Source organism: Centropristis striata, chromosome 11 (genome assembly GCF_030273125.1).
Source record: "Centropristis striata isolate RG_2023a ecotype Rhode Island chromosome 11, C.striata_1.0, whole genome shotgun sequence".
NCBI lineage: Eukaryota > Metazoa > Chordata > Actinopteri > Perciformes > Serranidae > Centropristis > Centropristis striata.
In genome coordinates, this window is record NC_081527.1 from 28,858,359 (window position 1) to 28,872,163 (window position 13,805).

At 39.3% G+C, this 13,805-nt stretch overlaps 1 protein-coding gene across 3 annotated transcripts in view; it reads left to right on the forward strand.

The window, feature by feature from the left end:
- Window positions 1–3,638: 3,638 nt before the first annotated feature.
- The window catches only part of LOC131979811 (partitioning defective 3 homolog), a 293,005-nt gene continuing 282,838 nt past the window's right edge, over window positions 3,639–13,805 (forward strand). For all 3 annotated transcript variants that reach the window (XR_009395141.1, XM_059343852.1, XM_059343853.1), the window contains exon 1: window positions 3,639–3,978. Coding sequence is in view for 2 of the 3 variants with exons in the window: in XM_059343852.1 (XP_059199835.1) it covers window positions 3,859–3,978 (120 nt within the window). In the remaining variant the exon portion in view is untranslated. The remainder of the gene's footprint in view (window positions 3,979–13,805) is intronic.

Sequence of the window (13,805 nt, forward strand, 5' to 3'; positions counted from 1 at the left end):
TAATTTACTGTGATTTTTACAGTAACTTATTGGCAGCAATTATTTACAGTAGAACTACTGTAAAAAAACAACAACACTGTGATTTCAGTTTTATTTACAGTACTGGTTTCTTTACTGTCAAATAAAAAAAAACTGTTAAACACTGATTTTTATAATTTGATAATAATTTCATCATTAACTAGTAATTGCAAGTAATTACTCTATACACTAAAGAAAATAATATTAATACATTTACTCTTTTACAATTGATTTCCATACTGTGTTTTCAAAATAAAGTTTTTCATACAAAACACTGTTTTGTATGAAAAACTTTATTTTAAAACAATGGAAAAATACAGTAATCTACTTTACTTTTCATACTGTCTACTGTATTTTTTCTGCAGTAATGTTTAAACTACTGTGATTTTCCACAGTAATGCTTTGACTACTGTAATTTTGTCACAAGGACCGATTTTTATTGTAAATTATACAGCACTATATTGTAAAAATCAAACACAGTGATTGTTTACAATGTACAGTCCCCTTCACTAAAAGTAGCCGGTTTATTGTTTTTCATCCCACCGGCGTGATTGCACATTTCATCCGTGTTACCTTTTGTGAAAACCACCACGAACAAGTGCTCATATTCTCCAAAGCAGAGTCTGTTTAATGCATTGTGACAGCTGCTGAGGCTGTGGTTGGTGGCCTGTGAGCGCTCCAGCTGTGTTAAGAGTTAAAATAGTCTCACAGCTGCATGCTGGCACCGACTGGTGGAGCGGTCTCATTTAACCAGTGCCCATTCAAACCACACACACACTTTCCACATACTTTAAATTCAGTGCCTCTCCTCTCTTCTCATGTTCTCATTAAACCTTGTCTTGCAGCTTTTCTTGGCCCTATGGACACTATAACCTACTCTTCAATCAGGGACATCTCACTGAGAATGTGTCTGCCTTTTTGTTTTTTCTTAAAGATATAACAGGATGGCACCAGATATGAAAGCAGGCATAGACGTTAATAATCTCCTGGCTCAGGTGGATGTTTCCTGCAGAAGCCTGGTCCCTGTGGTGTAGACATGTTCAGACGTACATCTCCATCCATGTGGCGCAGCTGCTCCTAAAAGCTCCCCAGATGGATCTTGACTGCTTTTCATTTGGGGGCTTGGTTCAGTTTCAGACCTGGGTGGAACGATGGACTGAAATAGGAAGGGAGCAGGTGCACAAGGAGGCCTGTGGTTTATACCAAGTGATGATGTATCATCAAGTGCAGTAAAAATATATATAGCCTATCGCTGCTTAGCAAAAAAAAAAAAAAAACAGGCTCACAAATTGAACATGCACAATATAGTGAGACTTTTAGTCCCATTTCCAATTATCTTCTCGACTATATTGAACTTAAATCTAAGCTCAGCCTCTAAAAGAATATGAGACTGAGAGAAATGTCTTCACTTTAGTTGGTTTTAATCAACTTTGTATTCTCATAAGGACACAGCTAGAGGCTTTAGTAGCTAAAATCTGCACTGATTGTTTTCAATCAGTGTATTGATTCTAATATTTTTGTCCCTTTATTAACAAATAGAGAAATACAGACATTCAGGATATAGCAAGACATACAAAGAGAAATGTCAGTTACAGTAACTGTAGGTTTATATATATATATATATATATATATATATATATATATATATATATATATATATATAATAAAATAATAAGCCACATAGGGTATAAGGTGCTTACTTTTATACTATTCTGGGGTTTCTGAAATTTTGAGATCAAAATGATGGGCTGTCCAGTCATATCAAGTATGAATTTTTCCATATCCCTCCATACCCCTCCAATATAGATGACAATGGGCAAACATAAAATAAATGTAAAGTTGTCTCTGGCTTATCTCCACAAAAAGTGCACATTTCGCCTATCAAACCTGGAAATGAATTTATTACATGGGTAAATATTATGCAAAATTTCAAAATGAACTTCTCTGATCTTATTTGAAAGACAGAATGTGAAGGGACACAACCATGCTCTACGCCAGTTTATTCCCTTCAATTGTGAATCCCAAAAGAACTTTCCTCTGCGGGAAAACTTATTTTGTCTCTGTATTTTTTTTCTGATATGCTTGTTTGTGCATTCTTTATCCATTATATCAATCTCACACATTTTTAGAGAAGCTATTTGAACAGTAGGCTAACATTTTGATAATTTAAGTGTCATTTTATTAACTCAATCATGGAAAGGCTGGAAAGGCTTTAGCTTCTAGGAAGTTTTCGTTGATTCCAATATAATAATCACTGCTCTCCTCTGTGTGCGTGCAACGTTGCTTCCCCGCGCGCCAAACATTACCCACGCTGACCACAGCGGGGGGCCACACTGCAACTGTGGCTATCCCTGCTCCTGAGATGCCTTCATGGACCGCTCGTAAACTCCCACCTCAAAAGTTAGAAGTTTGGAATGCGTTATTTCTCCCACTATTTATAGAAGGTATTTAACACATGTATAATGCCTTCTTTTGATGTCTCACTTGCAAAGACATAGGGATATGTTGTTGGCTTCTTCAATAAGCAGAATATTTGATTATATGGGCTACCTTATCACACAGAGAGAAGGAAATGCAGTTTTACTCATTTTTGTTAAGTATTTATAGAAACATATTCACATGTGAAAAGCAGAGGCATAATACAGAACTGACTGCAGAGCTGGACTACTGATGCTGCAATTACTATAGAGGACAAGATATACTGCACATCTACCATGTAATATGTGCCTTAATTTATTAATTAATAGGCCTATATCTTTAGGCCTAAGTAAATGAATCCGGGCCAAAAACATTGGTAACCTAAGCATACCACAGTGGTATAAGGAATTAGCTTTATGTTTGCCCCTGGAAAGAATTACATACATGCTTTAGAATAACAAGAGGTATTTCAAAGAGTATGGGGACGTTTTATACATTAAATTAAAAACAATAATCTGGCTTATTTAATAAATGAACCTGGAGCAGAATAATTTTACCCTCTGCATATTTTATACTTATGTTAATTTCCTCTACGTACTCTTTTTGAATGGATCCTTAAGGACTCTTGTTCTTAAATTATGCTGCCTTTGGCTGCCATGTTCTTGTATGTTTGCTTGTTTTGTATTTTTCTTGTGACCTATGCGTCAATTTTGTAAAACAAAACTCAATAAATATATTATTGAAAAAAATGTATCTGGGCTTCACTGTTTCCTTTCCTAGAGGCCTAGACCAACATACACATTGTTTGCTATCAAACTGTTAATGTATTGTTTGTTTTGTTAATAAATGTTTAATTTTGGTTTAAATTGAGACTTGTATAACATTTGTTATCATTGTGTCATTTTTATCGTGTAAATGGAGGGAGAAAAGGCAATATCAGCTTCAAGAATCGGCCCAAAAAAAATCAGCAGCACATATCGGGGATCGATTAAGACTGATGTCAAAATAATCGCTATCGGCATCGGCCTTTAAAAAAACCCGTATCGGTCGACCACTACTCTTTTGTCATTCATGTTGGACGGCAGGCTCTGGATCCCAACTTTCCCGTAGGTTCCTGAACGCCACATGTGACCGAGCATTATCTGAGCGCAGAGGGAGAGAGACGGATTGGGACCGAGAGAGGGAAGGAGGGAGAGAGAGAAGCTAAACAGGTGGTCTGAAAACACACAGAAAACAATGTCGTCCGGCGGGGAGAAGCGGAAAGACCTTTAGTCCTCGCTTTCCTGAAGGAATACCGGGCCAGCCGCGGAGCCGAACCAACAGAAAACCCATGCTCCTTTTTTATTTCCACACGGGTTTCTCCTCCTCCTCTTCTTCTCGGTTTTACTCCGAATCTGGGCAAGATCTCGGGATACTAAAACCATGAAAGTGACGGTGTGTTTTGGCAGGACCCGGGTGGTGGTGCCGTGCGGGGATGGAAATATTAAAGTCCACACACTCATCCAGCAGGCTGTCATGAGATACAAGAAGGCTATCGCCAAGGTAAGTGCTGGCTACTTTGTTTTCTTGCGGCTTTTGTTTTCCTGGAAACAATGTTGCGACGTCCTGGGGCTCTGCAGGCGCACTCAATATGGCGCTAACTTGAAATAAACGCAAAGGAGATGAACCGGGCTGCCTGTTGGTGTTGCCCTGTGCTCCTGTCGCTCAGTTACTTCACTTCACGGACACACAGTTTCTGCATGTGCGTGTTATCCGCCGTGTGTTGCTGCTTTCAAAGAAAGGCGCACCGCCATTGTGGTTCTTGTTTGTAAACCCACAAAACTTCCTCTGGGATTCTAACTGTGGCATCAAACAAAGTAGTCCGCTGTTTGTTGCATCGTAGGAGCATAAAAAAAACTTTGTAACACAAATGCACAAACACACACACACAGTAACCCGGTTATAAGAGCTCAGTTCATGCCTCTGAAAGTTGCCAGCAGAGATTAGCCTACTAGCAAGTTAGCCAGCAGGCTGCAAAAGTAGGACTGCAGACTGAGGCGTTGAGGGTTCGGTTCAGAGCAATGTAATTAGCAACAGGAAAGTCATTAATGCTTACTCTATACTCTCCTTTTAAAGAGAAAAACTCAAAAAGTTCCTCTTTGTTCGACTGGCAATGATCTCATGATGGAAGGAAGGGTTAGCTGGAAGGTGCAAGTTAAATCACACGTTTTTTTAAATGATTCCTCAAATGCAAAAGGAGGAAAAATAAAAAAAGTGTTGATTTTGAAAAGTTCTGTTGCACAATACTTTTAGATTATATGCAGGATTTCCAGAGAAGAAGCTGTCTGCAGCTGCATGGCTGTGTGAGCAGGCACCAGGCCCTGCAGGGCTGGGAGGGAAACAGCAGTGCCAAGCTCCAGCTGACTGGACTGGTGGAGGCATGGACCTGACACATAAATCTTAGAGATAAAAGTCAAAATAAGAAAACTTGTAGCATGGTGTTGGGGTAGCAGCAGATAACCTCTGAACTAGCTCGGTACTTTCAGGCGGGGTTCTCTGGCTCGATCAGATAAGATGAGACTCGGGGTACAGGAGCATTATTATATCTTTTCCACATCTTACAGGCTTCCTGGAGGGGCTGGAAATCCTTAAACACTTGGATTATAATGTGGTGTTTGCAATGTTTGAAAAGGGCATAAAAGTGTTTGAAATTTAGCTCGTAGTGGATACAAAGTCAATTTACAAACGTCTTTAACATTTAAAAGTTATAGACAGACTGAAATAATAAGTATGTGCTGTAATTTATATATTTATCTCAGCTGTAAGGTGCTGGAAAGTCTTAAAAATACACCTTGAAAGTGCTTGAAAAGTGCTTTAATTTTCCACCGGAACAGGTGTAGGAACCCTGATGTTTATGCCACCATAATTTAATTTATTTTGAATTATTTTTATTGATCTCACAGACATATCAATATCTATTGGTATTGATATTTTTCCATTTTTACAGAACATATAATGCAGAAAATTATGCTTGGAATGATTAAAAAAAAGGTGTTATATATTCAAGATTTGTTTATTCTTTATTTACAAACACTGAACATACAATATAGTACTGATGCTTATTTAGCTTCTTAGCTTTATTTTACCAGTTTTGGTTGATAAAATGTATAATAATGTTAAATAGTTGTTAAAAAGCATTTTGTTTTTGAAAAGCAGCCTACTGAGTACCTTTTTGTAGAGTCATATCAGTGCAGAAAAGGTATATTTTATATTTTTATATATCTGCCACCATGTCAGTAATGTTTCCTCACTAAAATCCATATTGGTATCCGTCTTAAATCCCATATTGGAGTGACTCTAATTTTAGCTAGAATTCAATCAATTCTTCTGTGTCTGTAATGCTTTGGCCCTCAGTCACTCTGCTGTAATCTAAGTTTCCATAATTAATCTCCACATTTGGGATTCAGATAATATTTCATTAGAAAGTGTGATTACAGTAAATTACGTCGGGTCAGATTTGGTTTATTGTCCGACCTTCGTTTAAGGCACAAATATGTCAAGACAGCAAGTCATGCTCCATGAATAAATAACACTTTTCCTGTTCATGTGCTAACTTTAAGGCTGTCTCTTTTTGTTGTAATGAAAGTGACCTAGAAGTCATACTGTATCCTCCTCTGCTCTGAATAATTCAGTGTGAGCAGACAGAGTCGTGCAGGAGAATATCTCTGTGTAGTTGAGAGGCAGGTGAAGAGCTGCTCATAGTGAAGTGATAGTCCACCATATGTGTACAGAGAAGATACCAACTCTGGTTTGACTTCATGCAATTTTGGGTTCTATTAGTCTTAATACTGCAAGAGGGGGGTGTAGTTTTCTGGCAAAAGTTTCTCTTTAACCTGTTATTATAATAATTACAAAAAGCTGTGTAAAATGAGTCTGGGTATACCCGTGCTGCCTTGCACAAACAATTTAGTTTCGAACTTCAAGGCGGCATGGTGTCCATGGCTGATCCTTTGCCCTGCTTTTGGTATCCAATCACAGAACGGGGAGGGACGGCAAGACGATGACGCGTACTATTGGACAGATGGAAGCTTGTAGTTTTCTTATGGATCCAACATGGCTGCAGCAGACGCCAAGCTCTCTTTGGATCTAACTGTCGACAGTGTTCTAGATAGTTAAGAGCCAAAGTTTATTTTAAAAGAAGAACGTTTGTCTTTACACTCCTTTATCACCACCAAAAAGGATGTTTTAGCCTTGCTTCCAACAGGATTTGGCGAAAGCCAACTAGCCCTGTTAGTGGCTAAGCTAATGGGGTTTAGCGAGACCCCGGTCGTTGTGGTCGTCTCGTCATTGATCGCCTTGATGGAGGACCAGATAAAGGACTCAGTCCAACTCGGTACCTCTGTGGCACAGCTGGGTCCAGAGGAGGAGAATGCAATCAAGAGTTGCTGATAGCAGGTTCTGTTCGGCAGTCCCGAGGCCTGGCTATCACTCCTAATAATGCTAACCTCTCTGATATGCTCGTTTTTAAAAAATATATATATATATGTCTGAAGAGTGTGCTTCTTCCTTCATTTATATCTTGCACAAACGGCAATAATCGTTTGGCGCCATCGTGTAAACGTCAGTCGTCTTTTGAGATATCTTCATCAAATTTGAACTGGGAGTAGGTAATATTTTATACTTTGATCCCATTAGTCGTGTTTCCATTAAGGTAAAAAGTGGCCGCTGGGAAAGTTTCAGGCTACGCCCTCTCAAATGGCCCCTCTCCCTCGACATGTGTCCATTACAAAAAAAGTCCCCAGAGGCATTTACGAGACTCCGGAGGTGACGTATGGTTTTTTGATCGTCATGTAATCCCTTAGCGACAGTTTCAACCGCGACGTCACATACGCGACGTATTTAACGCGGGAGACGCGCCAAATGTAAACTATAAGGAAGGAGACGCCGAGATGGAAGTAGCAGAGCTTGCTGTGTTTCTTGTCGCTGTGTTCATGCACATGGCAGCGATGATTATTGTTCTGACTACTCGCTACCTTAACAACTTTTATGTTGTTGTGCCGTCAAGTACTACGTCACAACGCTTTGCGTTCTATCCAATCAGCAACCAGGCTTTTTTCAGGGGAGAAAAATGGCCCTGCTCTTCGACGGGGCCAAAAAAAGTCTGGTCAAACGGCCGCTAGGGAAGGCTCACATTCAAATTAGGGGCATTTCGGCGAGGGGGACCCGCCTCATTTAGGGTATTCGATTACAGTGGAAACACACCTATTGTGTTTTCACGCACATAAGTCCCAGCTATAATGAATCTGCAAGCCTGTATTTACCAAAAATATTCAACTTCCATCACTCAATAACAGTAGGACTTACAGTTATTCTGTTATTCTACACTTCAGAGAGTTACCTTTCAAATGGAACCAAAACCACAGATTTACTCCAAACTATTCAAGAACAGCTTTCAATTTACGTTGGGTATGTCTTTGATATGTTTCAGTTAGGCATTTTAAGGTTAATTTGCTAAAATGGTAAGGGGTTAAAGCTGTGGGTTGTGGCTGACAATATTGTATCACAATATTTTATTTATTTATTGCCAATTCTACATGGGGATTTGTAAGTTAACTAATTGAAGTAACAAATTGAAGTCAGTATGCATCTGGCTACAAGCTACACTCACTGTAGGATCTGTTTTTGAGATTATTATGACAATTTTATGAAAGGGCAATTGTGTGTAAAAGGCGCCTGTGCTGCTGTTTAATGCAGAGGGTGGATTGTTTCTGTGCTGGAAATGAGGCCACACAATCAGTTCTCATTCTGTCTTCTTCAAGCTTTGATCTAAAATACTAAACACACAAATGAAACAAACCCTGAGCTCCCCATGAACTTCTCACCCACAACAAAACGCACAGCCTCAAAATGCAACACCCATGTCATTTAATCACCTCAGATCTGCGTTTATTGCTCCATTCCCACCCTGTCTGTATTTCATCTGACCGAGGCCGGGCATTTTCGTGTGTCACAGAGAAAAAGTCTTTAACTCACAGATGTTGTCATGAAGATCACAGCTTTTTTTCAGTCCGCCCGCCTTAATAAGAGGCCCAAATTTAGGTTTGTTTTTCTGCTTTAGTGTTTGTATGAAGCGTCTTGTAACTTCCCCTGTCATTAGAAAGGAATGCTTCCTGCAGAAAAGAAAAAGCGGTCCACTTCTGAGGGCCGTAAGCCATCTCATAACTGTGGAATTAGAAAGATGAGTACACAAGGATGAGTGTTCAGACACTGTTTGTACAACATCTTACTGGACTTGAGAGAAGGGACAGTTCTGCCAGCCTGAAGTCTCTAAACGGAGTCTGAGTATCCGTCGCTGCTCTTTTTCTTTCCACAGATCATAGGATGGATTCTCACCCGTTTGATTAAGTGTGGCAGGCGTTTAAAATGACACCCTTTGAGTGGAAAACCGTCTGGTGGTTTTAATGCTCCAAACCCACAAGTGACATAAGCATTGGCACGTCACAAGAACCATGAGATTAGTTCTTTTTCTGACTGTTTCTGACGCTCCGAAGCCTCCAGGGGGATATCTGGTGTCTGGCTTGTTGTGTCCACACCAGCATACAGCACATTTCCATTCACAGCTTCACACTGTTGGAGTTTCCTCCGGAGGAGTCTGGGCTATTGTGTACATATTTGACTGGTGAGGCAGACAGATTTGACATGACTTTGACCTGTCGCATATAATAGAAGCAGGTGTTTGCTGTTGGTCTGTGGTTTTTCTCAGAAACACGTATTTGGGTGGAAAAAAGGGCGATGTTGTGCTTATACTTACATATACATTCTGATTTACCCATTAAGGCTCCAACTCATGTTTATTTTGAGTACCAACTGGTTGTTAATTTAAGAAAATGTCAAAAAAAATTGGAAAATGCCAATCGTAAGGCCAGAGAAAGCATAGATGGTGCCTTCAAATTGCTGATTTTTTTTGGACAAACATTCCAAAATCCTAAAATATTCCATTTCCTATTACATAAATGGAAGGAAAGCCTTTAATTCTTATATTTGAGAAGCTTAAACCAACAATCAAGGCATTTTTGGAGTATAAATTACATTTAAGTTATAGAAGGATTATTTTTCTAATCATGCCAGGCATCAGTGCTAACTTTTGGTGTCCCTTAATATTGAAATTAAAAGTTGTAAGAGGATGAGTTGCTCTCTTAGACAAAAATCCTCTGGTTAATGGGTGTTTCTACATTGCAAACCAGTGAAAAAATGATTGCATGTTTGTGTTTAATACCACATCCAAAATATTTAACAAAAATCCTTTAACTTGCTCGTTAATGACATGTGGTTACATTCACTGACGGATGTGAAGAGAGAAAATGTGTTCATCATATGTCAAACTTGAAATTATTTCAGCTTGGATGAAAAATAACCAATAACCCAAAAATAACCAAACCTCTTGTGGATTGAGTTCAGAAAATAATCAAGCAGTTCTGTCGCTGACTGACTCCAGTCTGTCAGCCAGTTTTTAATCTTGTCCTGATGTCATTTCTGTGTGCTGCAGCGTGCTCAAGATATTCTTCAATTCATTGCCCAAATGACTGTTATTAATTAGTGTGCAGGAGCCTTTGATGGTGGACGTGGCCTGGAGATAAGCAGTCCTATATACTGCAAGAGTTACTGCTGTTATTATAGTCATACTAACATGTTTGCCACCAGATATGTGTCACATCTTCAAAAGGAAAAGCTCCAACTCTTTAAGTTGGCCCCCTTTTAATCAAAAGAATGACATAATTGCATGCGATAAAAGGGACGTTAAAGCCAATGTGGTATTGAGGAAAGATCAGTGTCGGGCTAAAGGCTGTAGAGCATGTTGTGCTAAGCAATGTGGTCCTCATTAGGGCTGCAAAGTGGTGAAAATTTTCCGGTAAATTTCCAGACACTTTCCATGGGAAGTTAAGCTAGGAAATTTTGGAAATATTCAATACATTTCAACAGATTTATTTGTAAAAAAATATTAAGTTTTAATTATCTTGTTGAACAATCAATTCTTTCATTGAGCAACAGAAACATGAGTGTTGAATTAAATATTACTCATCAGCTCTGACCCTTTCCCCCAAAAAAGTCCCATTCAACATGTAAATGTAGAATAGAACATGTGATGGAGGAATGCACAGTGCATATAGTCAAGTGAACTTGCATGAAATCTGGCTGTTTTAGTCAAGATTATGCTAAAATATATGTCCCCCAATGATGTTTAAGTTCACTGTAAAGGGCCAACCATCAATTCTGTAAATTCCATTTTTATTCCTGTTTATTCCCATAAATTCCAGTAATTCCCACGAAAATTTCCAACTTAGAAAATTCCCAGAATTTTGTAACCCTAGTTGGTCTTTTTTTCTAAAAAGTTTTTGTCGTTGTTCCAATCTATAGTTGTTGCATCTCTTTACCAAGGGCATTTTGACAGATGCATGGTAAACAGAGGACCATGTACTTCAGTGCAACAATTTTTACGAGCTGCAAAGAAATGAGAAAACCACTGCCCCTCAAATTTACACTTCACTCTGCTTTTAGGTTGAGCTTTTTTTTTTTTTAATCTCTCCTGATTTCTTGCTAACAAAGTGGCACCAATGACGTTATCGTGACCTTTCCAAAGCATTAACCTGGTTGTTCTATTGCATCATCCAACAGTAATTCTGTTATTCCATGCATGGGGTGTGTTCATCCCAGAAGTTGCCCAAGTTTACCTGCGGCCAAATAATCTTCGTAAAATGAACCAAGATCAGAGGTTAGCTCTGCACTGATTGTGATTGGAGCTAAAGAAACCTTAAATGTGATTGCATTGTTATTGTAGGTGCAGCAGATCTACCTCATCTCAGGTCGTAAGCTCAAATAATTTTACAGTTCATCTGTTTGATCCTCATGTCACCAGGCTGAACCAGCCAGGGGTTCCTGCTTCCAAAACGGGCACAGTGCAGGATTAAAAGCTCCACTGATGATCCCCGGGCCGCTGACTTTGCCCTTGACCAAACTACTGTGAAAAATGTCCTAAAACATGACCTGGCACAGCATTTAATTTCCTAAAGGAGTCTGTTAAAGAGGCACTGGAATGAACCGAGGAAAATTAGCCATGTGAGGCTTCCTGTGTGAAACTGTAGAGAAATATCAGGGCACAATGACTTCATAACAGATAGACAAAACCTTTTATAAATAACATTTTCAGAACCAAAGAAGTTACATAAAATCATTACATTACATAAAGGGCTTTGAACACCAGGAAAGATGAATCCAGTCAGCAACTGCAAAGTTTATGATATTTTTCCTTAGGACATGAGACATGCTTATTTTTTCTTTGTGCCATTTGATGATGTTGGCATTATCATGTTTCCCACAGTGCTTCTTTGCTGTGCTTTGCATTTTTGAGTGTTTTTCCTGTTACAGCTCAATAATGCTGCTTGACGTTGAGGAATTTCCGAGTGAGCTGTCATCCTTACTTGTGTTTGACATCAAGATGTGGATGTGATAGTAGAAATACGCCACTTTTGCCTGCAGGTTTTCCCAGGAGGAGCGTGAACATGGTATGGAGTCATTAGCAGCGCAGAGCGGCTGTTTGGGCCTGTTAATGCAGAGAGAGAGAGAGAAGTGAAGTAGGAGGCTGTAAAGTGCTGACTGCAGAGTTCTCAGATGGTGGGAAAACCTGCTCCTGCCTTTTGAAGTTCATTTACATTTCAGTAGATGAACTCATGCTGTTAGTCAGAACTGTTTACAGTAAGAGAAATAATAACTTCCCTTAAATTCTCTGTAATGTAAGAAACCTGTGTGAGAAGTGCAAAAAGTGCACAGCGTCAGCAACATGTAGAACATTAAAGAATTTATTTGCAAACTTGGAATGCTCTTTTAAACTTTGCAGGAAACCTTTTTATAATGTTTAATTTACAAGGTGTTTCATGTGGTTTTCTGTAGCTGCAGGTAGAACAGGTTTGAGACAACACAAATTGGAATGCTATCACACGATTAAATGAGCATTATCAGCAGTTATTATTCCCTAGTATGACTAAGTATGGGCCTGCTCCACCTGCTAGTAGGTGCAGTTGATTGTTATCAGCAATTCTATTTAGGTACAAAGTAGAGATGTTCCGATACCATTTTTCCCCTCCGATACCGATTCCGATACAGAGTACCGATCCGATATCAGTATGTTATAAAAAATATTATACTACACCTGCATGACTATGATATGATTATCATTGTGGTAAGGCCTGGCTCAGGTTAAACCCTTTGTAAAACATGAATAAACAGAGCAGATTCAAGCCATTTGTTTTTACATTTATTTTTCAATAAAACACTATACAAAACCGTAGCGCAACTTAAATAAATAAATTCTGGCCCTAAAAGCCTAAATTTGATGCCTCTTGCACATTCTAATGCCACTATTCCATCTTAATCATTGCATATTTATGAGAATTATTGTAAAGGAGAGTAAGGGTTTTTCTTTGTTTTATTTAATCGGGATCACTATGAATCTGGTGCCATCTGCGCGCATGCTGGTGGGAGATTCCAGTGAAATATATTACACACCGCCAACATGATAGTGCTATTTAGCTTAGCTACTTAGCTTAGCTCCGAGCCTCGCGTCAACCTGCTTTGACACACTTGTGTGTCTGTTGTGTCTGTGTTACGTAATCAATTCCAAAGGATGAAGTTTGCACTTGGTAAACTCCTGGAACAATTAAAAAAATGAAAAAGACCAGTTGCTTGACTTCGACTCGCCTTCACTGACTTGAACTTGTTTGGACTTTCCCAAAAAGATCATTGATATAATGACACTAATGACACATCTGTTGTGTGAAAAACCAGGCTAATCCCAAACTGTCCACACATATGCTTTTTTGTAAACGATCCCTCCATTGAATAAAGAGCACAAGAGATAAAAACACAAAGGTCGTCTTTAATGCGACATGTTGCCGACTGAACTATTGACCGTGATGGGGGAAGGGGGGACACCCAACAAAACCATCGTTAATGAGAGTCCAGATCATAAGACTTAATGACACACAGAGCTTAAGTGGTTTACACAGTGCTATGAAAACAGATTACTTGAACCCTGGCATGCATCCAGTCAGCTGAGCATTGGCACCCCAACCATGTGCACCAAAGCCGGCTACATATGGCGCTGCATCCCCCTGCAGGCCCCACAGACAAACAAAGTAGGCCAGATACCAACCGACTGACTGACAGCAGCCTATTTTGGGTGATGGATGCTTTAAAAATTATCACCAGCACTTGAAGTTCTTTTGATGAGTGCTTGCATCACAGGGTGGTGTTTTTGAGGTCAAGTCACCCCAGCCCCCCCATGGTTCAGCTGTAGACTTTCTTCCATAAACAGAGGAAGCTCCTGAATGTAAACT